The sequence below is a fragment of the Pseudorasbora parva genome, chromosome 1 (genome assembly GCF_024679245.1).
Source record: "Pseudorasbora parva isolate DD20220531a chromosome 1, ASM2467924v1, whole genome shotgun sequence".
NCBI classification, from domain to species: domain Eukaryota; kingdom Metazoa; phylum Chordata; class Actinopteri; order Cypriniformes; family Gobionidae; genus Pseudorasbora; species Pseudorasbora parva.
This window is the reverse complement of record NC_090172.1, coordinates 21,981,098-22,008,746: the sequence shown is the minus strand read 5'-3', so window position 1 is coordinate 22,008,746 and position 27,649 is coordinate 21,981,098. Positions and strand designations below refer to the sequence as shown.

The 27,649-nt window shown below is 38.2% G+C and overlaps 1 protein-coding gene across 1 annotated transcript in view; it reads left to right on the top strand.

Moving 5' to 3' along the window:
* pcxb (pyruvate carboxylase b) overlaps positions 1-27,649 on the top strand; it is a 316,419-nt gene that overhangs the window by 247,582 nt on the left and 41,188 nt on the right. The window contains 5 exon segments of the mRNA XM_067435536.1: positions 4,964-5,185; positions 5,452-5,608; positions 9,077-9,317; positions 9,642-9,891; positions 27,110-27,354. Coding sequence (XP_067291637.1) covers positions 4,964-5,185; positions 5,452-5,608; positions 9,077-9,317; positions 9,642-9,891; positions 27,110-27,354 — 1,115 coding nt within the window.

Here is a 27,649-nt window from a genome sequence, read left to right as displayed (position 1 = left end):
GGCCGCCAGCATCCCATACAGAAAAATTCCCACAGAGGCACAAACATTTAAACTCACGTGTGGGTGTATTTATGCCTTGAAATATGCAAATCTGTGCATCAATATCTTACTTAGTCAATTTCTATCATCAATCTCCCCCGTCCTTTTTTCATCTCATACTCCCTCTGTCATTGGACAGCATGATTTTCTTTTATTTACACTTGAATAAGCTAGCGGCCCACCTGTTTTTTTATATAGTTTTAGGTGTTTGCCTCATTTGCATTTATAGAGAGAATCAGCTTGTAATGAAAGTTAGCGGCACCACCACCAGCCTGCTGGGTTAATGCCCCCTCAAACTGCCACATCTGAGACCTATGAATAATAGGAATTTCCTTTGACTTGTGTGGTGGGTTCTCATAGTTTGCCACTAACCCTTGAGCGCCAGGCAAAAAAACAATGCACAGGTGTAAAAGGTTTAGCAAAGAACCATGGTCTAGCTTTAGCTACTCAGCACATCCTTTTCTTCCTGTTTTCCTCTGCAAGCATTCATGTGGCGTTCCTTCTCTTATTTTGAATTGACTTTGTTTGGATGCCAAAATGAGACGCTGCATGACAGCGAATCAGTGAGAAGTGTCAGTAGTGCGCATTCAATTGATCACCTGTTTCAAAGCCGTACATATGACAGGCCTACAATGAGAAGCAGTCAGACTACTGACACATCAGTCCATAGCTGTTTAGCAAAGGCAGTCAATTGTTAATAGTAGATAAGTAGTAGATGCGGTCCCAAGGGCTGTGTGATATGAGATTAACTTAATTGCCATTTTAATGATGTGCGAGCTGACTGGCATGTCACTCACTTTGCAAAAAACAAAACAAAACAAAAAAACGCCTTAAGAATGCACACGTTCACTTCATGTTTTAACTTATTCGAATAGCCAGGCAAAATAATTTGGGCAAAAATGACCCTGTATGAGTTTTTGTCATATATTTATATCATATTACATAGTTAAAGACCCCATATGGTGAAAATCAAGTTCCCTTTCAGTCGGACTTAGAGCCCTATCAGCTTCGAGTGTCTACAGGACGAGCCAATGCACATTGGTGTGTCAAGTCAAATTTATTTATATAGTGCTTTTACAATGGCGATTGTTTCAAAGCAGCTTCACAGTGTCAAACAGGATAATATTGCGACAAAATTAGATTTGGCTGTACAGTCGTTCTGGAGAAAACAGTGATGTTATCAGCTTATTTTAATTTATCATATAGCGACAGTGTTGGCAGATCAGTATTATAGTTTATAGAATTAAATAAAACCTAATAAATAAATTTTATTTGGATATTTAGTTGAATAACTTCGAAATCGAAATTTTGTGTTCCCAACTGAGCAAGCCAAGCCAAAGGCGACAGTCGCAAGGAACCAAAACTCCATCAGGGCATGATGGAGAAAAATAAACCTTGGGAGAAACCAGACTCAGTTGGGGTGCCAGTTCTCCTCTGGCCTATTAACAAACAATGTATGATTATTATTGTGGCAACCTTATAGGTCAGAAATCATATTAGATCGGAATATTCAAAATTTCTAGGTATCACACAAGAGATGGATTTATTAAGGATGACGCGTCGATTACACAAGAGTATGAGTATTTGAAGGATTGGAGTCATCGCGCCGGAGACTGGTTTATTGAGGATGACGTGCCTGTGAGGCAAATTCAGAGGAGACACCAATTGACACGGTCTCAGCAGACACTCCAGGATTCGTTGATCATATCTGGGTTCAGGTCCACCATCTGATCTAGATCCGGCCGACTACAGTAAACCTCGGGATAAACAGAGAGACTAACATTAGTGTAGATGCCACTCTTTTTATGATGTAGCGAGTACATCAGGTGTTATGGAAAGTGTTCCCGGTTCTGGCTGACCTAGTTAATGCAACCTAACAATCAGTCAATCGATTTGATTAATGAAAGTTAAAAATGTTCTATGTGTATGCCATAGTAAAGAGATGTGTTTTTAGTCTAGATTTAAACTGACAGAGTGTGTCTGCTTCCCGAACAATGCTAGGAAGACTGTTCCAGAGTTTAGGTGCTAAATAGGAAAAGGATCGACCGCCTGCAGTTGATTTAGATATTCTAGGCATTATTAACTGAGTTTTATGGAGCTAGAAATATGACAAAATGATCTGAATTTGAATTGTATAAATCTGAAGTACTGACAAGTGTAATCAAACAAAATTGAATATTATGTTGCATTTTACGCAGTACTGAATTTGAATTTTTAAATTTTGAATATAGAACATTTGATATTGAACACATCTGAAATGTTTTTATTTCGAAATTGTATAGACATGTATTTTCAAACAGCAAATATTTTGTTCTGAATTAATAGACTGGAAATATTCAGTTTTTGAAAATGCAGATTCAAGATTTCAGATGAAGAAGAAATTCAGATCTTACAGCAAGTAGGCTAGAGGTCATCATCAGGGAAGAGTAAAGGATGTCAGAAAATTCAAACGGAGGATTTCATGTCCTATTTGTAATGGAATGAAGAGAAAAGATCAAACCGCCCTTTTTGTTTAGTTTAGATTAATGCACGGAAAATTAGATTTTGGCTAGATTTCAAATTTTTCGTGTGGTTTACAAACACTGATTAGTGAAGAAAATCTTAGCATTTGACGTCATCTGTCGTTCTCCAGGGCTGAATCAAAAATCGCCCCCTAAACCCTCATTTACTATTCCCACCTTTAGTCCACTAATACAGTTATCTTGAAGGAGTGAATAAAAATGAGTGTGTGAAGTCGGACAGCCGTTGAGTGTTCATCGGCTGTAGCTACACTGGTTATTGTGGTGTGGGGTTGAATGAGTGCACTCGAACATGTTCGTTGTTTCGGACAATGGCTGTCCCCTCAAATAATGTCCTATTTGAGGGTATGGAGGGCTGAATCTGAATTTCTTCTTCATCTGAAATCTTGAATCTGTATTTTCAAAAACTGAATATTTCCAGTCTATTATTTCAGAACAATAATTCCGACATAAAAAACATTTCAGATGTGTTCAATTTCAAATGTTCTATATTCAACATTTAAAAATTCTAATTCAGAACTATGTAAAATGCAACATAATAATAAATTTTGTTAGATTACACTTGTCAATATTCAGATTTATACCATTCAAATTCAGACCGTTTTGTCATATTTCTAGCTCAATTGAGTTTTTAAAACCGCAATAGATGTGAGTGAGTATAGTGTGTTAAGAGCTAGCTTAAGTACTGGGGACCATTTAGTGCTTTGTAAGTAATAAGCAAGATTTTAAAATGTATGCGGTGTTTAATAGGGAGCCAGTGCAGTGTTGACAGAACTGGGCTAATATGATCATACTTCCTGGTTCTAGTAAGAACTCGAGCTGCTGCGTTTTGGACCAGCTGGAGTTTGTTTATTAAGCGAGCAGGGCAACCACCCAGTAGAGCATTACAATAATCTAGCCTTGAGCTCATGAACGCATGTACTAACTGTTCAGCATTTTGCATTAAAGCATGTGCCGTAATTTAGATATATTTTTAAGATGGTAGAATGCAGTTTTACAGATGCTAGAAAAGTGGCTTTCAAATGAAAGATTGTATCATGTGCAAGATTTACTATTTTTTTAAGCAGATGAGGTGCACATTGTTATTCACTCTGGAGCCGAGCAGTTCTGTATTCTCTCTGAAAAGTGTGTATAGTGACCACGAGTCAAAAGCAAGCTTTCTGGACGGTCTTGGTGTGACAGCACGTACAGCTGTGATTGCGAGCATTTCTCAACTACTGCTGTTTAAACAGCATTTGAGGGGGCGTCTTCAACTAGTCTGCTGTTTATTCAGCTGTGAGGAGGTTCGGTGTGAGAGTGCCCCTTCACCTGGAAGCACGCTTTCCCAGTGTTATCCAATAGTCATTGATTGGGTCATGCGAAACGCTGTGATTGCTCTCTGCCCAAGTGTTCTGCCCTAGTATGGGGGGCCTGAGAGGCTTGCTCAGGGCACTGGCAGTAACTGTGGCGCATTTTAATAGGCCCAATTTGCCTGTGACGTCTGACATACGTCGAATGTGACTGACTGAAAGGGAACATCTCAGTAGTTAAGTATGCAAACCTCATTCCCTGAAGTAGGGAACAGAGATGTACGGCTGAGTCACTAGCTCAACTCTTAAGTGTAAAACGATGTGCACTGCATCTGCTTTCTTATTTATACCCGCGCTGCAGGGATGAGCGCGAGATGCAAATCTTGCATGCCAATGTGCATTGGCTCATTCTTTAGACACTCAAAGGTGATAGGGCTCCCAGAAGTGATCCCAATTCGTCAGTGACATCCAACATGTGTTCAGCATTGTAAAGAGCAATACCTTTGTGCAGCATTTACAACAGAAACTTGAGTAACAGCTGACCAAGTGGCCCTTTAAGCTGGTGTGAGTGAGTGGAGGTGGGGATCATTTGCTTAATCGTGTATTCATTTTCCAGAATATCAGCACAATTGTGTGTTAAAAAAAGTTTAATAAGCAAGAATTGAATACTGTAAATTACATTTTAGACACAATCTTGTCATTATTGTCTGTTTTGTTTAGAAATAGTTCTAAACAAAGCTGGAGCAAAACGGTTACGCATCTTTATGCAATAATCAGGTCAATGATTCGTTGACTCAGTAATTATGACCCAAGGCAATCACTTTCCTCTTTCCTGAATGAATCAGTTTAGTGAATGGCTCAATGACTCACTAATTAAGTGAATTACCTTCATTTACTCGTAAACTTTTAGTTTCATATTTAAAGTATAATTCCAGTAAAAAATAAAAATAAAAAAATGATCTCAATATCTGTATCAACAAAATCCCAGAAAAGATTAAGATAAATATTGTACACCCCTAACAGTCCGCTACTTTTATCAAGGTGTTTTGTTTGAGTTTGTTCAGTTGGCTTTATATGTGTGTTCTGTATACACAAATCACTTTTTTTTCTGTCTAGGTGAGCCGCCCATGGGCTTCCGCGAAGTCCTGTTAAAAGAGGGTCCTGAGGGTTTTGCACGGGCAATTCGACAGCACCAGGGCCTTTTACTGATGGACACCACTTTCAGAGACGCCCACCAGTCCCTTCTGGCAACTCGCGTTAGGACACATGACCTTAAGAAGATTGCTCCCTTTGTGAGCCACAACTTCAGTAATCTTTTCAGCCTGGAGAACTGGGGAGGCACGTGACACATTCACAAAATCTTCAGTTATTTCTCAATATGCATACATTCACACAGAAGTGACAAATTAATTAAATAATTACTCTATTTCGAATCAGCAGTAAGAATTGTCATGTTCTGCATCACTAAGCTTATTGTCGGTGTCTTTCAATGATTTTTAATGTTCCTCAGCGCTGTGTGTGATTTGGCTTACTGGGGATCAATTCAACCTTTGATATCACTTCAGTCTTTGGCATGACCTTAACATCTCTCTTTCTGTCTCTAGGAGCAACTTTTGATGTAGCAATGCGTTTTCTGTCGGAGTGTCCGTGGAAGAGACTGCAGGAGCTCAGAGCTCTGATTCCCAACGTCCCATTTCAGATGCTGCTACGTGGAGCCAATGCTGTGGGATACACAAACTACCCTGATAATGCTGTGTTCAAGTGAGCTCACACACATTACTGTTGGCTAATGCTATTTATCCCTTACTCATAATCCTTCCTTCACAGAAACCTTTGTACATATTTAAATGTTTATTAAGATATTATTTGGTATGTTTATTAAGCTTGTAAGGACTGCTGGCTTGTCCACACAATTTAGAGGATTACATTGTTTAGACAACATGAACACACACAAAAGAAGGCAGTGGCTGTATTGAGAGTTAGAGCTGATTCTGTTGCAGCAGTAAACACAGTGTTCTTAACAATAATTTTCTTTTTTATATATTAGTTTGAGTAATAAAAGTAGCCTAGAAATCTAGACGCACCCTAGCGGCAGCAAATTTAATCTGCCCGCGAGTGTCGTCTAGGAACTCTCAATACTCTTCTGAGCTGTATTCCTCTAACTCTTGCCGGGCCAATCACATCATGTATAGAGTCGGTGGGCGGGGCCATAATGACGACGGCCGAGTTGCGTTTGCGTGCTTCTAGTAAACACAGAAACTGGCGAACAGCGGTCTTTCGAATCAGCTTTGACCGCAACTCTGTAAGACTTGGAGTTAAGCTTTTCTCTGAGAGAAGAACAAAGAGCGACACTGAAGTCATTCTTAAAAAGGGAAGATGTGTTCTGAGTTTTGCCGACCGGATACGGTGAATGTTTAATCTATCAACGAGCTCCGTTTCACCTTCGTTGCTCTGGTTGGTGTAGCGCTATCCTATCGCGTGCAGAGGGAGTTTGAAAGACAACCGTTTATCCCGCCCCTCGGATTGAGCCCTGTCTATGGTGAGTTTCCAGACCAAACATCTTGATGTGGGTCTGGCTTGTCAGGCTATAATAAAGGGTTAGTTCACCCAAAAATGAAATGTATGTCATTAATGACTCACCCTAATGTTCAACACCCGACTTCATAACACAGTTTAAGATATTTTATATTTTAGTCCCAGAGCATATGCAGTCTATGCACACTTAAGGTCCATATCCAGAAAGCTAATAATAGAATCTCTTGAAGAATAGAAAATACATCTTGGTCCAAAAATATCAAAAACAATGACTTTATTCAGCATTGTCTTCTCTTCCGTGTTCCTCAAATAAAGATTCAAACGGTTATGAATCAGTGAATCGATCAATGGTTCCGATCGCCAATGTCATGTGATTTCAGCAGTTTGGCAGTTTGACATGCGATCCAAACTGCTGAAATCACGTGACATTGGCGATATATATTCGGTGTATATATACAGTATATACAGAAGTGCATAGCAACATGCAAATATTCGCTCTGGATTGTTTAGGAACCTTTATAGTGTAACGGTTGGGTGAGCCAGGAACAGGCTCAGAGGATCAAAAAAAAAAAAAAAAAAAACACTTTAATAATGATGCTCAGGTACAAACAGAAAGGCAGGGAACATATGCTAACATAACAGGTTAACATAACGGTGACTAGACAAAGAACAAGAGGAACTTAAATAGTGAACACAAACTAGATGATTAAACAAATGCAGCTCAACTAAATGAACTCATAATGACGTGACCATGGAAACAAGGAGTGGCGGGAAACTGAACAAAGAAATAAATCAAACACAAACAAAACACACACATGAGCATGTGACATATAGCAGCATGTTAATAAGTCAGACCATTTTAGCAACTGTGCAACAACACCATACAACTATACTGAGCACCTTAATAACTGCATAACATCATACAACTCACAGCGTTTTTACAACCACCTAGCAACACCCTCAACTTCATTCAGAACTCCTTAGCAACAACATAGTAACACTCTAAAACCACTCAGATGACCGTGACAACTGCATAGCAACACCTGGCTAAACAACTCAAAACACCTTAACCTTATTGCAACACACAAAAACTGCAAATGCATAGCAACACCATAAAACCTCTCAGATGACCTTGATAACTGCATAGCAACATGCTAAATCCACTCAGAACACCTTAGCAACCACATGGCAATGCTGTTGTGACCACCCACAACCCCCCTAGTATCATGGCAATGACTTTAATCTTTTGATGTCCACTTAAGATTCCACTTAAAGGGGGGGTGAAATGCTGTTTCATGCATACTGAGCTTTTTACACCTTTAAAGACTTGGATTCCCATCCTAAACATAGACAAAGTTTCAAAAACTAATGTTGGACGTTTGATGGAGTATTTCTGTGTTTCTCACAAGTTTCGGCGAGTTTTTTTCGAGTATGGGTCTACTTGACGTTAAATAGATCGGAAGGTCCTTGTATGGGCCGTACGGGCTCTTCTCCCGGTAGGGTGCGCGCGCGCGTTACTAGAGGGAGAGAGAGGAAATGCACGGCGTAAACACTCTCTCAGGTGCAGATCCAGTCGTCTGTGAACACTTATGACGTGCCGCGCTCCACTTTATTCCTATGGGTGACGTTGAGCGACTTCAACGCTTCAGCACAGCATTCCGGGAAGGCAGCGCTGCATTTGAACCGATTTGAACGCAGAAATGACGGGAAGCTTCAAGGCATCGCTTCAGTCCACGTCGCAAAGTGGATTTCCATGGTCACTGCTGTCACAGGACTTCACCAAATCATACCAAAGAAGTGTGTTTTTGACAGAGCGGTCCCAGCGATAAAGGTTCGGTCCTTGGAAGCAGCCGGTGAGTAAATCAACATCAAATGTCTCTGCTATTGGCTACCGTCGCATGAGTAAACATCAGTAAACGATACGATCGCGTGCTTCGTCATTCAAATGCGCTAACGGTTACTCCATTGTTGTTCTGTTACACTGACTCTGACGTGCAAAACCGTTTTGCTTGCTACCTCTAAGGTCTAACGTTAGTCACATACAATAGTCCATAAACCAAATCATGTCCTCATAAACTGCGCGTAAAGACACACAGAGGCCCCTAAATACAGTACATACCACAGAGACGGACATCCTGATGTTGCCGTTTCTCCTGTTCAATTTATTTCAGCCTCAGATTTGATTGTGGATCATTATCTGTATTAGCTGAGATAGATGGGTTTCTCCACGCTTGAGGACGTCACCGCTTTGCGCGCTTGTCATTCTTTAGCTCCACCCACACGATACGCCTCCAGGCGCTCAGTTTTTTCCGGAAAGACTCGGTACAGCCCATATTTCTTTTATAAATATGATAAAACTAAAGACTTTTCGGAGATATGAAGGATGCAATACTACTCTATAGGTACTCAAGATTGACATGAGATTGACTGAAACTGAGTGTTTCACCCCCCCCCCCCCCCCCCCCTTAAAAAATGTCCACTTTCCATAGTAAAACACAGCCTACTGATTGTACCTGTTGGAAATTACTCTGGCAGGCAACACATTGTCTGATGTCAGTGGTTTGACTTGGATGTGCATTCACACAAATGTCTCTCTTTACTCTTATAAACCATAAATGTCCGTTTTGAAGGAGTTGGCTATAGTGCAGAGCTGCAAACCTTATTTACATTGATCTTCACTCTCTCTTTCTCTAGGTTCTGTGAGGTAGCCAAAGAGAACGGAATGGATATCTTCCGTGTTTTCGACTCCTTGAACTATATTCCCAACATGCATTTGGGAATGGAAGCAGCAGGGGCGGCGGGAGGTGTGGTGGAGGCGGCCATTTCTTACACGGGAGATGTGTCTGACCCCATGAGACAGAAATACTCATTGGAATACTATCTGAAGCTGGCCGATGAGCTAGTTAAAGCGGGAACACACATACTGGCTATTAAGGTATATCATGTGTACATGGAAACACACACTCACAGCACTGTCCTGACAATCACTCACAAAAGCATAGGTGAGAACTTGCCGATATAACCACTGTTTTTTGTGTCAGAACTTAGAAAATAGCAGGGTATGTTTTGGCAGTTACCCAAGGGTGTAATGACTAAAGACATTGACAGTAATACTCATTCAAGCGTTGTTTTTTTTGTTTCTTCTTTCTTTTGCTTTGTTGATGTGCTGTAATGATACAGTGATCATCATAATCTGATTTTCTTTTCTGTGTGGTTCGCTTGAGTGGCTAAAAACTGCTCTTCTCTCTTTTCTTCTCAGGACATGGCTGGCCTGCTGAAGCCTGAAGCCAGCCGTTTACTAATTGGGGCACTGCGGGACCGTTTCCCAGACATCCCCATCCACGTGCACACTCACGATACGGCAGGTGCAGGAGTCGCGGCAATGTTAGCCTGTGCACAAGCAGGTGCAGATATAGTAGACGTAGCAGTTGACTCAATGGCAGGCATGACCTCTCAACCGAGCATGGGTGCCATCGTAGCCTGCACCAGAGGAACCAAACTTGATACTGGTGAGTGGACAAGAATCATATAAAGGTGCGGTTGACTAAATTTCACAAGCAGAAAAAAGCTAATTTATACATTGTAAGTAATGTCGTAATGCACAGCTCACCATGCACAAATTCACTTGACCAACTTGAACTGGAGTGAAATCTGTGTGGAGAGCTTTTATAGCAGTTCAACTTTAAAGACCCTGTCAGAGCCTTAGGCTAGTAGGGAGCACACTTGACTTATCGCACATTCAGCGCAGGGCTCGCTCTCTTCAGAAACAAAGGGTTAGTTCACCCAAAAAAAAAGAATTCAGTAACACTTTAGTATGGGGTACACAAATTCACTATTAACTATGACGTGCTTCAATAAACTCCTAATTTACTGCTTATTAATAGTTATTAAGGTAGTTTTTGTAGCATTTAAGTTTAGTTATTGGGTAAGGGATGTAGAATAAGGTCATGCAGACTAAGGTTTAATATTTGCTTTATAAGTTCTAATAAACAGCCAATATCCTAGTAATATGCATCTTAATAAGAAACTAGTTAATAGTTAATAACTGAACCTTAAAATGAAGTGTTACTGAAAATTGTGATTAATTATTCACCCCCATGTCATTCCAAACCCAAACGACTTTAGACCTCTACAGTAGATTCAGTCGAATAAAATCTGAGTCGAGTTCAATTGTAATGCAGTAATTGAGCATTTAAGCATTACATAACCGACTGTTACTTGAATACCTGCCAAAACGGACATTGTGTGTGATTTGTGTTCCAAAGATGAAAAAAGGTCTTATGGGTTTGGAGCGAGATGAGGGTCAGTAATTAATGACAAAATTGAATCAACCCTTTAACTAATTTGAATCAATATTTGGTGTGACCACCCTTTGTATTTAAAACAGATTTTGTACTAGGTACACTTGCACATAGTTTTACAGATTGCTTTGGTGGGTGGTTTCTTCAAGTGTCTTGGAGACGGGAGTTATTCTGGATTTAGTCGGTCTCAGTTCTCAATGATGATGAGACTCTTTGTGTGGATCATACAGGTTGTTGTCAGACTCTCTGTAAATTCAAAAAACATAGTGGATATTTACAATTAATGGCAAAAGGAAATAGAAGGCTATATATAGACTATATATATATATATATATATATATATATATATATATATATATATATATATATATATATATATATATATATATATATATATATATATATATATATATATATAGTACCAAAAGTTTGGACACATTACTATTTGTAATGTTTTTTAAAAAAGTTTCTTCTGCTCATCAAGCCTACATTTATTTGATCAAGAATACAGATTTAAAAACAAATATTGTGATATATTATTACAATTTAAATATTTGGTTTTCAATTTATTATACTTTAAATGATCTTTAAATTATATGTATTTAAAATTATACGTATTATATGTATTTATTAAATTATCTGTGTTTCTGTGATGCTAATTTGAATTTTCAGGATCATTATTCCAGTCTTCAGTGTCACATGGTCTTCATAAATCATTCTAATATTCTGATTTATTATGAGTGTTGGAAACAGTTCTGCTGCCTAATACATTTGATGAATAAAAGGTTCAAAAGATCTGCATTTATTAAAAATAAAAACATATTTTCAAATAATATAAATATCCTTTAATATATATTTTTTTATCGATTTAACACATCCTTGCTGAATAAAATTATTGATTTATTTTAAAAAAAGAAAAGAAAAAAATGACTGACCCCAAATAACTGACCAGTAGTGTATATTGTTGTTACAAAAGATTTCTATTTTTAAAACATTTGCTTCTTTTTTATTTTATTTTTTTACTTTTTATTCATCAAAGTATTATAAAAAAGTATCACAGGTTATGAAAAAATATTAAGCAGCAGAACTGTTTCCAACTTTGAAAATGAATCAGAATATTAGAATAATTTCTGAAGGATCATGTGACACTGAAGACTGGAGGAATGATCCTGAAAATTCAGCTTCGCATCACAGAAATAAATGATCATTTAAAGTATAATAAATTGAAAAACAATTATTATAAATTGTAATAATATATCGCATATATATATATTTACAATATATTTTTACACACACACACACACACACACACACACACACACACACACACACACAAATTGTCAGCTTTGTATTTGTGTCTATTAATTCCTCTACTGCAACATTAAGTAAAACGTTAACATTTAAATAGATTGTGTTTTTGGCTTAGATCAGTTCTTAAGCAGTTTTCATTCAACAGGCTGCTCATGGTCAGTTAATGCTGCCTAAGTTACAGACAGGCTCGGCTGATTAATGATGTCTAATTAGTCAATTCGCTGAGCTCATTAATCAAGGGACTCAGCAGGGACTGTCGTCATATATCAATATATTTAGTACTTTTATACAGCTTGTGCGCTGTATTGTATGTGCGCTGTATTGTGCGTGTGAGTGTGATAATTGCCATGTTCTGAGAGGTGTGTTAAACAAAAGACCTGCAGAAGCAGAATAGGGAATGTGTTGACACACACTGGACAAAGACTAATGATGGCGAAAAAAGAGAGGTAGAGAATCTTACCTTCCCTTTCCCCCATTTTGTTTTAAATTGCACTTACACATTTATTTCACCTTCCTCCACTTCATTACTGTCAAAGTTAAATCATACCTTCTCTACCCAGCCTTTCCCTCCCCCCTCTATCCCCCCAGTATGGTTCCTTTGAGGCAGAGTGGTTAGGTAATAGCTGCTGCGCTTCGGTTTCAAATTCTCCAGAGTCTAATCTTATGGTCTTGGACGATCTCTCATGTGTCTGCATCATACACAACAATCTGTCAATGTCGCTTTGCAAACATGGAGATAGCAATTTTAACCTGATGGGTGATTACAACAACAAAAAAAAGAAGTTAATTAAAATAAAAATGCATAAATAAATTAAGTGAAATACAAGAAAATTATATTTTTGACTAAGAGGATCTGATTTTTATTTTATATGTGAATAATATACAATTTTCCTTGCTTATGTTAAAGTTCCCACCAACATAATGCTAGTATGTTCTGGAAGGTTGCCAGATTGTTACAGTGCAGTTGCTAAAGTGTTCTGGGTGGTTGCTAGCCTGCAAGCAAGACTCACATCAAGATGTTTGGTCTGGAAACTCACCATAGACAGGGCTCAATCCAAGGGGCGGGATAAACGGTTGTCTTTCAAACTCCCTCTGCACGCGATAGGATAGCGCTACACCAACCGGAGCAACGACGGGGAAACAGAGCTCGTTGATAGATTAAACATTCACCGTGTCCGGTCAGCAAAACCCCGAACACATCTTCCCTTTTTAAGAATGACTTCAGTGCCGTTCTTTGTTCTTTTCTCAGAGAAAAGCTTAACTCCAAGTCTTCCAGAGTCGCGGTCAAAGCTGATTCGAAAGACCGCCGCCGTTCGCCAGTGTCTGTGTTTACTAGAAGCACGCAACGCAACTCGGCCGTCGTCATTATGGCCCCGCCCACCGACTCTATACACGATGTGATTGGCCCGACAAGAGTTAGGGGAAAACAGCTCAGAAGGGTATTGAGAGTTCCTAGACGACACTCGGTGGCAGATTAAATTTGCTGCCGCTAGGGTGCGTCTAGATTTCTAGGCTAGGTGGTTCCCAGAGTGTTATTATGTGGTTACTTACTAAAGTGTTATGGGTAGATTTCTGTTCACCCAAAAAATTGGGTTGCACTTTTTGAGTTATATACCTAAGAAAGTACTGGTTTAGTATAAGGCAACTACATGGGTTATGGGGTAGGGTTTAGGGGTAGGCTCAGGGTTAGTACCTAGTTATTCCCAGTTATTGTTATTGCTATAATAAGTATGTACATGATGAACAGGACTGTGAAAGAAAGTGCTACCAAAATCTGTTCTGCACAAATATTCGGTCCAGTTTTATGCAATGTTTCTGTTTAGATTGAATTTAAAACAGCAGACAGGCTGAACAGAAATGGAGTTTCACTCTCTGACTGTAGATGGCACTTATAGAAAAGCAGAATACTCAGGTTAAAGGACTGTCAAACTACATGTTTTTTGTTTCACTGACTTCCATTTATATGTATGTGAATGCTGGAGACTGAAAACTCAAGCTCATACGAAGAAAGCTTTGCATTTCATTGCATTTCAGAATTCAAGTTTGGTAAACTCTGACCTGTGAATTCCAAGGGGGAAATCTAGCACTTGGAAAGCATACCACCCATAGGGGCGGCCATTGCTAACCAAGCCATCACCTGCTGTTAGCATCCCATTCATTTTTGCGTCACTTTGACAGTGAATAACTTTACATCTGAGTAAACTTTACTTTAAAGACTCCATTTGTCCATTGTTTATTTCTAAAGAAACACGACAATATATAAAAGGCTCCATTACCTTGTATCTTACACTATCGCCCCATAGAAGCTGTTTTTGTAAAAATAGGCTAAGGATTGTGTCATAACCAACGCGACTCTGTTGCACAGTTGAGAAATTACCGTATAGACAGGAGGAGATGCTCAGAAACAATCTTTTACTGTCTATGAGACAGTCGGGGGGACGTGGAGACATAAAGTCTGATAAAGTCAAGGGAGAAGAATTGGGAGAAGCCGATAGTGAGCCAAAAGCAATGCGACAACATTTAAACAACATGATTCAGATTTCACTTTCCACATCTGCTAGGAGACTTACAACTGTCAGCCAGGTTGCTCACGTCACATCTCTGTTGTCAAGCTCAGTCTGAGGCTGCACAGTTTGCTCAGCCATCAGGAAGTGAGTGCTTCTAATTCACTTCATTTTCCACTGTTGAAGTCTATGGGCTCGTTGTGTCCATTTCTTTTACTGTCAATTTCTTTTATGGTGAATTGGCATCACATTAAAGGGATAGTTCACCCCAAAAATTACAATTTTATGTTTATCTGCTTACCCCCAGGGCATCGAAAATGTTTGATGTTTGTTTCTTCTAGAACACAAATTAAGATTTTTAACTCCAACCGTTGCTCGTTTAATGCATGTCAATGGGGTCTAATTCTAATTATACTAATTAGACCCCATTGACATGCATTATACGAGCAACGGTTGGAGTTAAAAAATGTAATTTGTGTTCTAGTGAAGAAAAACACACCTACATCTTGAATGCCCTGGGGGGTAAACAGATAAACATCAAATTTTCATTTTTGGGTGAACTATCCCTTTAATATGTGTGACCAATATAAGACCACTACATCATGTTTTTATTCATTATTATTTATATCATAGACTGTAAAAAAAATATGGATGTAGTGTCCGTGACGTCACCCATAGGATTCTGATAAGCCGTTCTGAAGCTTAAAGTAGGGGCGAGCTGGGCGTTGCCATCTTGTGAGCGAGTCACTCCCGGATAACAGAAAATGGGCAAAAGGGCGGGATGTGCGCGGAGCTGAGGTGACGCAATGACTATAGATGGCAGATAAATGGCTATCCACCTGTAACCACGCCCTTAATTATGCAGAACTTTAAGGCTTTATATAACGTAAACGAATGAGTTATAAAAAAAATCCCTCTCACAGTTGTCATGAAGATCAAAATTAGCCTTATAAGCCAAAGCCACAATTTGTACCAGGCTGTAAAGATGTTTTTTTTCTGCTTTAAAGTTGAGAATTTTAACATGGGCCTCAATGAGTTTCTGCTCCCTACTAGAGCCTGTCCCTAGTGGCCAGTTGAGCAATTGCAGTTTACATTACTTCCATATTGGCTTCAAGAGAGATCGCGGGAGGTTGCCGCTTGCCACTATATATATATATATAATACAAATAATTTATATTATATATAAATAAATATACAAAATATTTAATTTATATAATTAATATAATTTATTTTATATAAATAAATATTTATTTATTTTGAGTATGATATCATATCATAACATTTTCAGAAGAAATTTTGCATGCTAGTGTGACCGACTCTTCACTATTTTACTCTATTTCTGACACCCACTCATCACTGTAAATGGTGAAAAAAATCAAAACAGTGTTTATGCCTCTAAACAACCATTCAAATTTTACAGTACAAATTCTAGTTTCACGAAGATCCTTTTTCCATCTCATCACTCTCTCTTACTGTCATTGTTTTTCTCTCTAGTGTATTGCGCTGGTTAATTTAGTCGCCAGTTTAGCAGGCTAGCACAGGTAAAGCTTTAGCTTACTGTCTCTACATGAACCGTTAGAGTCATTTATTATTAATGCCACACACACTTTTATTGTACCACTCTCTGAGCCTCTGAGACTGTACATGCATCTTGTTTTCATTCTCTGTGTTCCTTGTTTTCTTTTTCTTTCTTTTTTATTATATTTCTTTCTGTATCACCCTGACTAGCTGATTTGTGTTCTATAGGTGTTTCTCTCTCTCTTTTGTATTTGGAAAAGTGTTTATCAAAACAACACCAAATACAGAGACAAAGGATTCTTTCTCTGCTAATTCTAGATTCATTCTCTGCTATGCACTGTTGCTAAGTCGAGTTAACTTTATTTATATAGCACTTTTACAAGTCCAATTGTTTCAAAGCAGCTTCACAGTGTTAAACAAAACAAATACTGCAACAGGTTTTGATTCGGCTGTACAGCCACCCTGGAGAAAATGGTGATGTTATCCAGCTCATTTCAAATATCATATAGGGTCAATGTGGGCAGATCAGTAACATAGTTGAAATTTTCTTGTGTCCCCAACTGAGCAAGCCAAAAGCCAAAGGCAACAGCGGCAAGGAACCAAAACTCCATCAGGACATAATGGAGAAAAATAAACCTTGGGAGAAACTAGGCTAAGTCGGGATGCCACTTCTCCTCTGGCCTATGAACAAACAGTGTATGATTATGATTCTGGCAACATTACAGGTCTGAAGTCATATTAGATAAATAGATATTCGTAAGATTATTTGAAAGATTGGTTTATTGAGGATGTCGTGTCGATGCAGCATTTACAAGGGGAGTTTAATTGACACGCTATCTGCAGACATTTCAAAAGAAAAATAGTATGTCCATGAGCACCACAAGAACAGTATTATTCTATTTAAACATATTTTAAAATGACATGTTTCCTACGATGGCTAAGCTGTCTCCTTGTGAAATCACATGATCCTTCAGAAATCATTCTAATATGCTGATTTGGCGATCAAGCAACATTTCTTATTTTGCTCAATTTCTTTATGGATTATTTGATGACTAAAAGTTTCAAAATAATAGAAATGATTTGAAATAGAAGTATTGTTGTAACATTAGAAATCTCTGTTACATGTTATTTTACAGTGTCCTTGTTACGTGTTACATGTACTTACCATGGTATTAACAGTAAATTATGCATAATTACATGCATCTAACCCTCAACCAAACCCTAATCCTACCCTAACCCTTTAGTAGATAGATACATGTAGTTAATTAATATTACTCAGTACTTAAATATATAATTGCACTGTAACAATGACACCTTAATTTAAAGTGTAACCAAAATGTCTTTACTGTCACTTTTGATCAATCAAAGATTCATTAATTTATTTTCTTTTTTAATTGTATTTTCCCCAAACCTTTTGGTAGTGTATTATAGCTTCCACAAAAATATGAAGCAGCATAACTGTTTTCAACCTTTAATAACACCGTTTCTTGAGAAACCAAGCTCTTTTGAAAATACTATATAAACTAATGTTGTTAATGACCCATGCAAAAAAATTAGATGGGGAAAAAATGCTAGAAATTATGTGAGATTACTATTTGTGTATTTTAGGATATACACACATATACACACACTATATCTTTTGTTATTTACTAGCACATGAGTATGTGTGTTTGTGGGTTAAGTACATTTTTTTTTTATTCATGAGCGCATCTGTTGAGGTAATTGGTCACGGTAGACCTCTAGATTCATGAAGATCCCTGTTTTCCGTCTCATCACTCTCTCTTACTGTCGTTGTTTTTCTCGCTAGTGTATTGCGCTAGTTAATTTAGTCGCCAGTGTAGCAGGCTAGCACAGGTAAAGCTTTAGCTCACCTTCTCAGCTTGAGCTGTTAGAACCATTTGTTATTAATGCCACACACACATTTATTGTACCACGCTTGTCTGAGCCTCTTACACACATCTTATTTTCATTCTCTATGTTCCTTGTTTTCCTCCCCTTTTATATATTGTATGTTTCTGTATCACCTTAACTAGCTGCCCTGCCATTGATTTGTGTTTTCTAGCTGAGCTCCATATTTGGTGTTTCTCTCTTTTCCTTCTCTTTGCCCTCTTTTCCCTTTTTCCATTCTAGCACGCATTGCCCCTTTCACATATTCTCTCCCACTGTTCCCTCCCTTCAGGCTTTTTCATTCACATCTTCTAATCTTTCCCTTTATTCCCTGTTTTCACCCATTCTATTCCACCTACACTCATCTGTCCCTATATGTTAGTTTTCCTTCTGCATCTGTAAGTTCTTTTTCTTCCATTTTCATGCTTTTCTATGCAGTCTTCAAGCCCACCGCTTTCACTAACACTTCTCTCTCATACTCCATCTGTCGATTAAGTCAAGTGACAAGTTCAGACTCACTTTCACAATCAAACCGTTTATCCCTGTCCCTTTATGTTCACTTTTAAAATGCAGCCACTGTTTCCTTAACTCTGGGTAATTTGGGAAGCTGAACATGGTTATCTTTCCCTGACAACCAAAAATATATGTCTTTAGTGACGTTGATTTTGTGTTTTAAAAACAAAATGACAGCGCTGCCGACAGCTTCCGTAATCCGATTGAAGCTTGTTGATGGACATGCTCTTTCTTTCACTCTTGTCAATGTGCACATTTAAGGAATTCCATCTTGTATTACCTCATACAGGTTGGCATGAGAATCCAACTCTTTAACAGTGTAAAGAAGTGTGAATGCATGAAATAGCATTAACCCCCAACATATGAATCGGCTATATACAACTAGAGAGTTCTTCTTCCATTGTCACTGTAATCACAGAAAATGGAAAAATGCCATTCATTAAATGCTTTAAAAGAAACATTTAAAGCTGCACTATGTAACTTTTCCATCCGCTAGAGGCGCCTATTCAAAACAAAGGCGTATTTTGATGACGCCAAGTTTGAGCTCAGAATCTTGGGACATGTGTTCTTCACCTCACAGCCGTTGGGAAGGAATCGGGATAGGACTTGGGCAGAAATCATGTTTATGGATGCGGTTATTAACGTTACTGTAGTATGAAGCAGAGCTGGACCGAGTGTTGTGGAGCTGAGCAAGGCTGCTGGAGCGGTTGAACGAAACACATGGCTCGTGAGCAGCAGGGTTTTTATAATGATGGCGACTACCTCAGACTCCCTTAGACGTCCCGGTTCCTTGGTTTAAAATGGCAATTTTCTCCCAATTTAGAAATAGATGGAAACATTTGGGGTATTGTAAGAACTTAACTGAACAAAAATACACTGGTGGTTTTTGGATATTTTACTGCAAAAATCCTGCAGAGCGCACCTTTAATTGGATTTATTTTCAGTCTTCATTAAAATGTTTGCAAAAATATTAAGCATATACACATTTTTTAAGCAACAATACTAATGCAATTCATGTCCACACTGTAAAAAATTATTTAGAAAAAAAGTTACTGTGTTGCCTTAAAATTTTGAGTTCATTGAAATTAAAATTTGAAGCAGTGACAATGAATTAATGGACTTTATTAATGTATACTTTTTATAAATTGTTAACAACCTTGCTTTTGTCTGAGAACACAATGTATGTAATTATGTATTATAGAATCCTTATTGTATGACAGTGTGTTGTCTCTGTTGAAAATGCATCTCAAACCAACATATGGTTTGCTTATTTTAGCTAGTATAACGTCGCTGCCCAATGAAACTCACGTATGTCCAAAACGGTTACTTTTCAGGAAGTGAAAAAAACAGTATTTCAAAAGCAGTTGAATGTAGCGTTATCATACTTGGTATGGCATCCTTACATGTAACCATATTCCTGCCAGTGTAATGATATAATCCACATTTGACCAAAATTGAGTTTAAATGGACATACGTGCATATTTTACTGTAATGGTGGTCGATACGCTTTCTTCCGATCATTAATTGTTTCATATTTCACATTCATTTTCAGCGTTTATTTGCGCATCTTCTCAGTTACCAATGGCTCTGTGTAGTAACAGCTGCTCTATGTGAAATCACGCACATGAGGAAATTTACCGACGAGCAGGGACGTGCACAGGATTTTTGAGGGGCAGTTGCTCTGACCTTTTTTTTTTTTTTGTATCTTGGCCTACGTGAAATTCTGCATCCATTGTACGATTTTTTTTATTTATTTTTTTCCACCTCGGAAGGGCAACGTGAGTCGAGAAGGGCATATGGGCAGTTGCCCGGGCAACCTGAGCAACCCCCCTGTGCACGTCCCTGCCGACGAGATGCGCATTAACGATCGGCCGATCGTGATCGGAGCAGCCCTACATTTCAGTAATGAATACAATGTAGACTAATTGTTTGCCTGACTTAATTCTATTTTCCTACAAACCTTCCTCCTCATTGTTAACCCTCGCATTGCCTCAATAACAGCCCTATCATAGTTAACATTCATCAATTCACACAGCTCTTTTACCGAGACAGACATCCTGAAGGAAGGGAGAAAAATAGATCAGAAAAAATATAGAGCTATGCCCAGTCAACATTGTTTCACTTCACTTCGGAAATCCGTGCGTTAACATCTTCACAATACGATGAAACTTCACAAGACCGGCGAGATGCTTCCACAGGGTGGGAGATACGCGGCGTGATTGACATCTTTGACACCAAATGGATATACGTGAAAATCAGATGACATGATTTCACAACTTTTCATTGGTCATTTAGATATGTGAAGCATACTGTATACGGAAATGAACCATGCAGGACATTCAATCCGTCAAAAAATCTCAAAATAGGCAAAATGGACATACGTGTTTTTTTTATCGGACAGCGACGATAAGCTGGTCCAGCTTCAGACTTTGCATATGGCTTTTTATACCACGGTCTGTTTAAATACTCGATTCTGATTGGTTGGAAGGTGTGCAGTAAAACCGTTTAATGCACAGGTAGTTCCACTAGTTGGTCAGTTTGATTACAGTTCGAAATTAATCCGCCACTATAAACACTGGTAACCATAGTAACAAAGTTACGCTTGCAAACAGAGTGACAGTGGCAGACTGCAGTATCAACCACAGATATGTCTATACCGATAACGTTCCATATATGGCAACATTAAGTGACATAAGACATGAGGTGACACACAGAAGCCAATGGCACATGTCACTATGCGCAGATAATGTACATACAGTCTTGTTCAAAATAATAGCAGTACAATGTGACTAACCAGAATAATCAAGGTTTTTAGTATATTTTTTATTGCTACGTGGCAAACAAGTTACCAGTAGGTTCAGTAGATTCTCAGAAAACAAATGAGACCCAGCATTCATGATATGCACGCTCTTAAGGCTGTGCAATTGGGCAATTAGTTGAATTAGTTGAAAGGGGTGTGTTCAAAAAAATAGCAGTGTGGCATTCAATCACTGAGGTCATCAATTTTGTGAAGAAACAGGTGTGAATCAGGTGGCCCCTATTTAAGGATGAAGCCAACACTTGTTGAACATGCATTTGAAAGCTGAGGAAAATGGGTCGTTCAAGATATTGTTCAGAAGAACAGCGTACTTTGATTAAAAAGTTGATTAGAGAGGGGAAAACCTATAAAGAGGTGCAAAAAATTATAGGCTGTTCAGCTAAAATGATCTCCAATGCCTTAAAATGGAGAGCAAAACCAGAGAGACGTGGAAGAAAACGGAAGACAACCATCAAAATGGATAGAAGAATAACCAGAATGGCATAGGCTCAGCCAATGATCACCTCCAGGATGATCAAAGACAGTCTGGAGTTACCTGTAAGTACTGTGACAGTTAGAAGACGTCTGTGTGAAGCTAATCTATTTTCAAGAATCCCCCGCAAAGTCCCTCTGTTAAAAAAAAGGCATGTGCAGAAGAGGTTACAATTTGCCAAAGAACACATCAACTGGCCTAAAGAGAAATGGAGGAACATTTTGTGGACTGATGAGAGTAAAATTGTTCTTTTTGGGTCCAAGGGCCACAGGCAGTTTGTGAGACGACCCCCAAACTCTGAATTCAAGCCACAGTACACAGTGAAGACAGTGAAGCATGGAGGTGCAAGCATCATGATATGGGCATGTTTCTCCTACTATGGTGTTGGGCCTATTTATCGCATACCAGGGATCATGGATCAGTTTGCATATGTTAAAATACTTGAAGAGGTCATGTTGCCCTATGCGGAAGAGGACATGCCCTTGAAACGGTTGTTTCAACAAGACAATGACCCAAAACACACTAGTAAACGGGCAAAGTCTTGGTTCCAAACCAACAAAATTAATGTTATGGAGTGGCCAGCCCAATCTCCAGACCTTAATCCAATTGAGAACTTGTGGGGTGATATCAAAAATACTGTTTCTGAAGCAAAACCAAGAAATGTGAATGAATTGTGGAATGTTGTTAAAGAATCATGGAGTGGAATAACAGCTGAGAGGTGCCACAAGTTGCTTGACTCCATGCCACACAGATGTCAAGCAGTTTTAAAAAACTGTGGTCATACAACTAAATATTAGTTTAGTGATTCACAGGATTGCTAAATCCCAGAAAAAAAAAATGTTTGTACAAAATAGTTTTGAGTTTGTACAGTCAAAGGTAGACACTGCTATTTTTTTGAACACACCCCTTTCAACTAATTGCCCAATTGCACAGCCTTAAGAGCGTGCATATCATGAATGCTGGGTCTTGTTTGTTTTCTGACAATCTACTGAACCTACTGGTAACTTGTTTGCCACGTAGCAATACAAAATATACTAAAAACCTTGATTATTCTGGTTAGTCAAATTGTACTGCTATTTTTTTGAACAAGACTGTATCTATGATGCGCGTATTGGCACATCCGTGGCACATGTGGTCTTCATTGTCATGTCACTGACATTATCGTGACTGACACTGACATGACACCTGCATAACACCGTGTTGCGGAACATGTCGCCGTGTGTCGTGCGTTTTTTACAGTATATGATGATGGTCGTGACGCCTACACTGACAGACTCGAGCACCTATACTGACGTGACACAAAATCCTAAATAAATAGCCTAATTTTGTTGTATTTTAGATGTCAATAAAACGCATTAAAGTCAGTAATATTTTTTTAAACATGTTATTTGTGTCACGTCTGTATTTGATTGGCATGTACCACTGAATGTTTTGTAATAGCCGTCACCCATTCTAGGAAAAACACTAAATAAATCGGGTCACTACGACTACAAATAAGGCATTAACAGTCGCGTCCATTACTATAAAACTTTATTTTTGCGTGACATACTGGCATTAGCCCTACGACATACTGACATTGCGACATCTGAGATCTAGAACCTCAACAAGCAAGCGAAACATAATTTCACCTCCAAGCCTAATAAACCTGAAAAACTCCATGTCTAATTTCACGAAAACAATCACCAAAAACAAAATTTCCAACTGTTTTATTTTTTTTATGTTTTATTAGCCTATTACTTAATTTAATGCATTAAATGTAGGCTAATGTGTCTTTAGTAGCCTATGAGGTTAAAGACGGGGGGTTTATTTCACACTGGGCTAATGATGATTCGTTCAAATAAAGATTGCCTACTCACTGCAGTGTTGCCTGTCATTCATAAATAATTTTAATAAATCCATTAAATAATCATTAAGTTATGTTCGATATGCTTAAGCAACGAGGGGATCTTCAGACTCTCTCTCTCTGATCTTTCTCTTTCAGTTCTCTGTCTCTCTCTAATAATGAATTTAAAGAAATGTGATAATTTGTTCATATAAAAACATTTCGATGGCTCTACTTTATTTAAAGCGACGGTGTGCTAGAACTAACGAGACGTAAGAAAACAACCGTCATTTTAACCCGTCTGTTAAAAAAACATCAGTTACAGCTTTAACTTGTTTTTAACTTGGCAAATAACCATGGTATATGCGGGGATAATCCACGGCTAGCCATGCATTAAAGGAATACTAGAGGCAACCTTCGCGTCGGACGGTTCTTCGCATCTACGCCGTGCATTAAAATCCTTTAATGCATGGCTAGCCGTGGATTATCCCTTACGTATCTTATAATTGCAATTATATATCCTGATGCACGATTTTGACACATCTCACCATGTGGTTTTTCAATTCATAACACAATGCAACTTTATGTTTCACAATCTGACATCTGTATTTTGAGCTTTATCTCGCAATTCACTTTTATTTATTCTGATGTGGAAACATGCAGGCCCCAATATTCAAAGCCTTATCCAAGTTAGTGTTACGTAAGCTGGTCGGCCAGATGGTATCCCAGCTGAGAAGTACCCAAAACCCTTCTAAAACCATCAAAACAGACCAGATTAACCATGCTTGGCTAGGCAAGCACCTTAGGCTGGTGGGGTTGTGAAAGTGAATGCCACAATTTGTTTTAGAGACTTGTCTTAAATCTGCTGTAAGCATTTTTCTAAGAATATCATGCATAAAATATTCCTAATACCTGACAGATATCACTGAAATAGGTGCCTTGGGAAATCACACTTGTCTCTGTGACAGCCCAAAGCTCTGCATACAGCAAAAAAATCAACCATTCAGAAAACTGGTCCATATTATACTGTCATTTATAGCTCACGCAAGCACACATGCATACATACTTGTTCATAAATACACTGTCATTTTAGGGGCATTTAGGGGCATTTATTTACTGTAGAGACACATTAGGGAATGATAGAGTGCAGCATACGATGTACATTGACATCACTTAATGGACTGGTTACTATTGGTTACTATTGGATTGATGCAAACCCAGCAGGCACATTATAATAGCAGAGAGCTACACTCTTTTGGACTGTGTGTGTGTGTGTGTGTGTGTGTGTGTGTGTGTGTGTGTGTGTGTGTGTGTGTGTGTGTGTGTGTGTGTGTGCGTGCGTGCGTGCGTGCGCGGGAGTGTGTGTGTGTGCGTGCGTGCGTGCGTGCGTGCGTGCGTGCGTGTGTGTGCGCGTGTGGGAGTGTGTGTGTGTGCTTGTGTGGCCTGAAGACAGGAATGATGACTCGTGTGGCATCAGGTTTAATTAAATCCACATTGATTATTGCAGTCTGACATTACGCAGGGTATTTATTGATGGATTGATGGTGTTTTGAGATGTGTCAGATTAGGACAGCAGTATACATCAGTCAAATGTTCGAGTAAAAATAGAGACAGAGCTACCAACAGTACAAATTAAAAGGACAGGGTAAATAATTTCACCAAACCAATACTTTTTAGCCTTCACTCTTAGAAGAAAAGGTTCTATTGGGGATACGTAGAATTCCTAAAAGTTTCACTGCAAAAAATGCTTTTCTCACTTAGTATTTTTGTCTTGTTTCTAGTCCAAACATCTAAACATTCTTAAAACGAAGTATTTACTAGACAAGCAAATGTAATTGTCTTATTTTATCAAAATTAAGAGAGTTTTTGCTAATATAAGAAATTCATTTTTTTCTTTGAATTTATTTATTTATTGCAGTGTTCTATATAGAAGTGCCAAAAGGTTTCTTTTTTTGTCATTATAGAACCCTTTTAGCATAAAAGGTTATTTTGAGTATACTCAACTATACTTCTATATATAACCTTTTAAGGGTTCCAAATACATAGCGCCGATAGGTTTGAAAGACAACTTTACAGATGACTAAGTGACTCTATTCACCTAATACTCAGAGCAGTCAATGTTTTGTTAAACAGATTTCAAAAGGCAATAGGACCCACTTTATATTAGGTGGCCTTAACTACTATGTACTAACATTGTAATGAATCATTTGATACAATGCACTTATTGTGTACATACATGTTTTTACATTGTACTTACATTTAAAAAAAAAAAAAAACCTGCATGTAATTATGTCTGTAATTAATTTCTGTAGTTACATTTGTAATTACACAGTTGGCACTTCTCTTACATCTAACTCTACCTTAAACTGACCCACACCACCACACCTGTCCCTAACTCTACCCGTATCCCACCTCAATATCAGAAAAGGTGTTTTGCAATACAATTCGAACACAGTAAGTAGATTGTACTTACTTTTTGATGTAAGTACATAGTACTTAATGCCACCAATTATAAAGTGGGGCCAGGCAATCTTGTCACTACAATCTTGTAGTTTGTGTGAATATGAAATGCACATTATGAACATGGAGTAATTATGGTTAAATAATTGATATAGCCAAACCTGTGACCCGTACAACATTTGCATGATTTTTGATCATTACATTGCTTGTAAACATCCTACACTTAGGTTAAATAAAGGATAATATGCAGTCAATAGAGACCCCTGATCTGTGTAGGTGAAAACCCTGTCTGGCTGACTGTACAGTACAGTTTCCTGCTAATTATATGGCTACTTATACCATATAAATAAATAAACACATGAAACATTTATTTTGTTTTTCTATGTGATACAAGAACCAGCACCATTACGACAGCTATGTATGATTTTTTTATGGTAACATTTTGTCAAAAAAAAAGAAGTATCATATTATACATTTCATAATGTTTAAATTATGTATAGTATTTCATTTATATATAAACATTTAGCATTCCAGAGAACCATGTAATACAAACAGTGCCCATCCACTTTCTAAACTGTGTTGATTTCAAGAGTTTTTTTATAAATGTTGGCACTGTAGATTTGAAAGAAAGAAAGAAAGAAAGAAAGAAAGAAAGAAAGAAAGAAAGAAAGAAAGAAAGAAAGAAAGAAAGAAAGAAAGAAAGAAAGAAAGAAAGAAAGAAAGAAAGAAAGAGTCACAAAGCATATTATTATTTTAGTATCATATATTGAGATATAGTATAGGGATATGTAAGTATTTTGAGAGTATAGTGAGATTTGCAGTGCTTCATGGGAATGGGCGGTCGCTACAGAGCTCTTTTATCACATTGTGTTGACTGCAGTTTTCTGTCGATATTTCTCTGCGAGATCTTGAGTAGTAGTTCTTCACCAGCAACCATGCTGTTAAACACAATAAAATATAAATAAAGGCATTTGTAAAAAAAAAAAATAATAATAAAAAATGATTGAGAATTGGTGTCTTCTATATCGTGTTGTTTTATGAAAGCAATAAGCAATGTGACGCCATATGGCTTATATATGCAGGGACTTTGCGGCATTTGTAACACTTGTTCTGTCACACAGGTGTTTCTCTGGATAGAGTGTTTGACTACAGCGAGTACTGGGAAGTGGCTCGTGGTCTGTACGCTCCCTTCGACTGCACCGCCACAATGAAGTCTGGTAATGCAGATGTTTATGAAAATGAGATCCCAGGGGGCCAGTACACCAACCTTCACTTCCAGGCCCACAGCATGGGCCTCGGTAACAAGTTCAAAGAGGTGAAGAAAGCCTACGCCGAAGCCAACAAGCTGCTGGGGGACCTTATCAAAGTAAGACCTCCAAAAATCTCATTTTAATTCCAAATGCGTACCCCCCCCCCCCCCCTCTCTCTCTCTCTCACTTGCTTTCTTTCTCTCTGTCCCTCTCTCCCCTGCCCTGTTCCACATACTGAAGAGTGTCCTTGAAGGCCAGTGTGAAAAGTGTTGCTTCTTTTTTTTTTTTTTTTTGCTGTCATTTAAATTCCACGAGTATATAGTGATGGCTCTGGCATTTTTTTTCCTGTTGGGTTAAACCTGACAATTAACTTAAAACATTTAAATTATCTGTTGTGTCCCCTGAAATTAG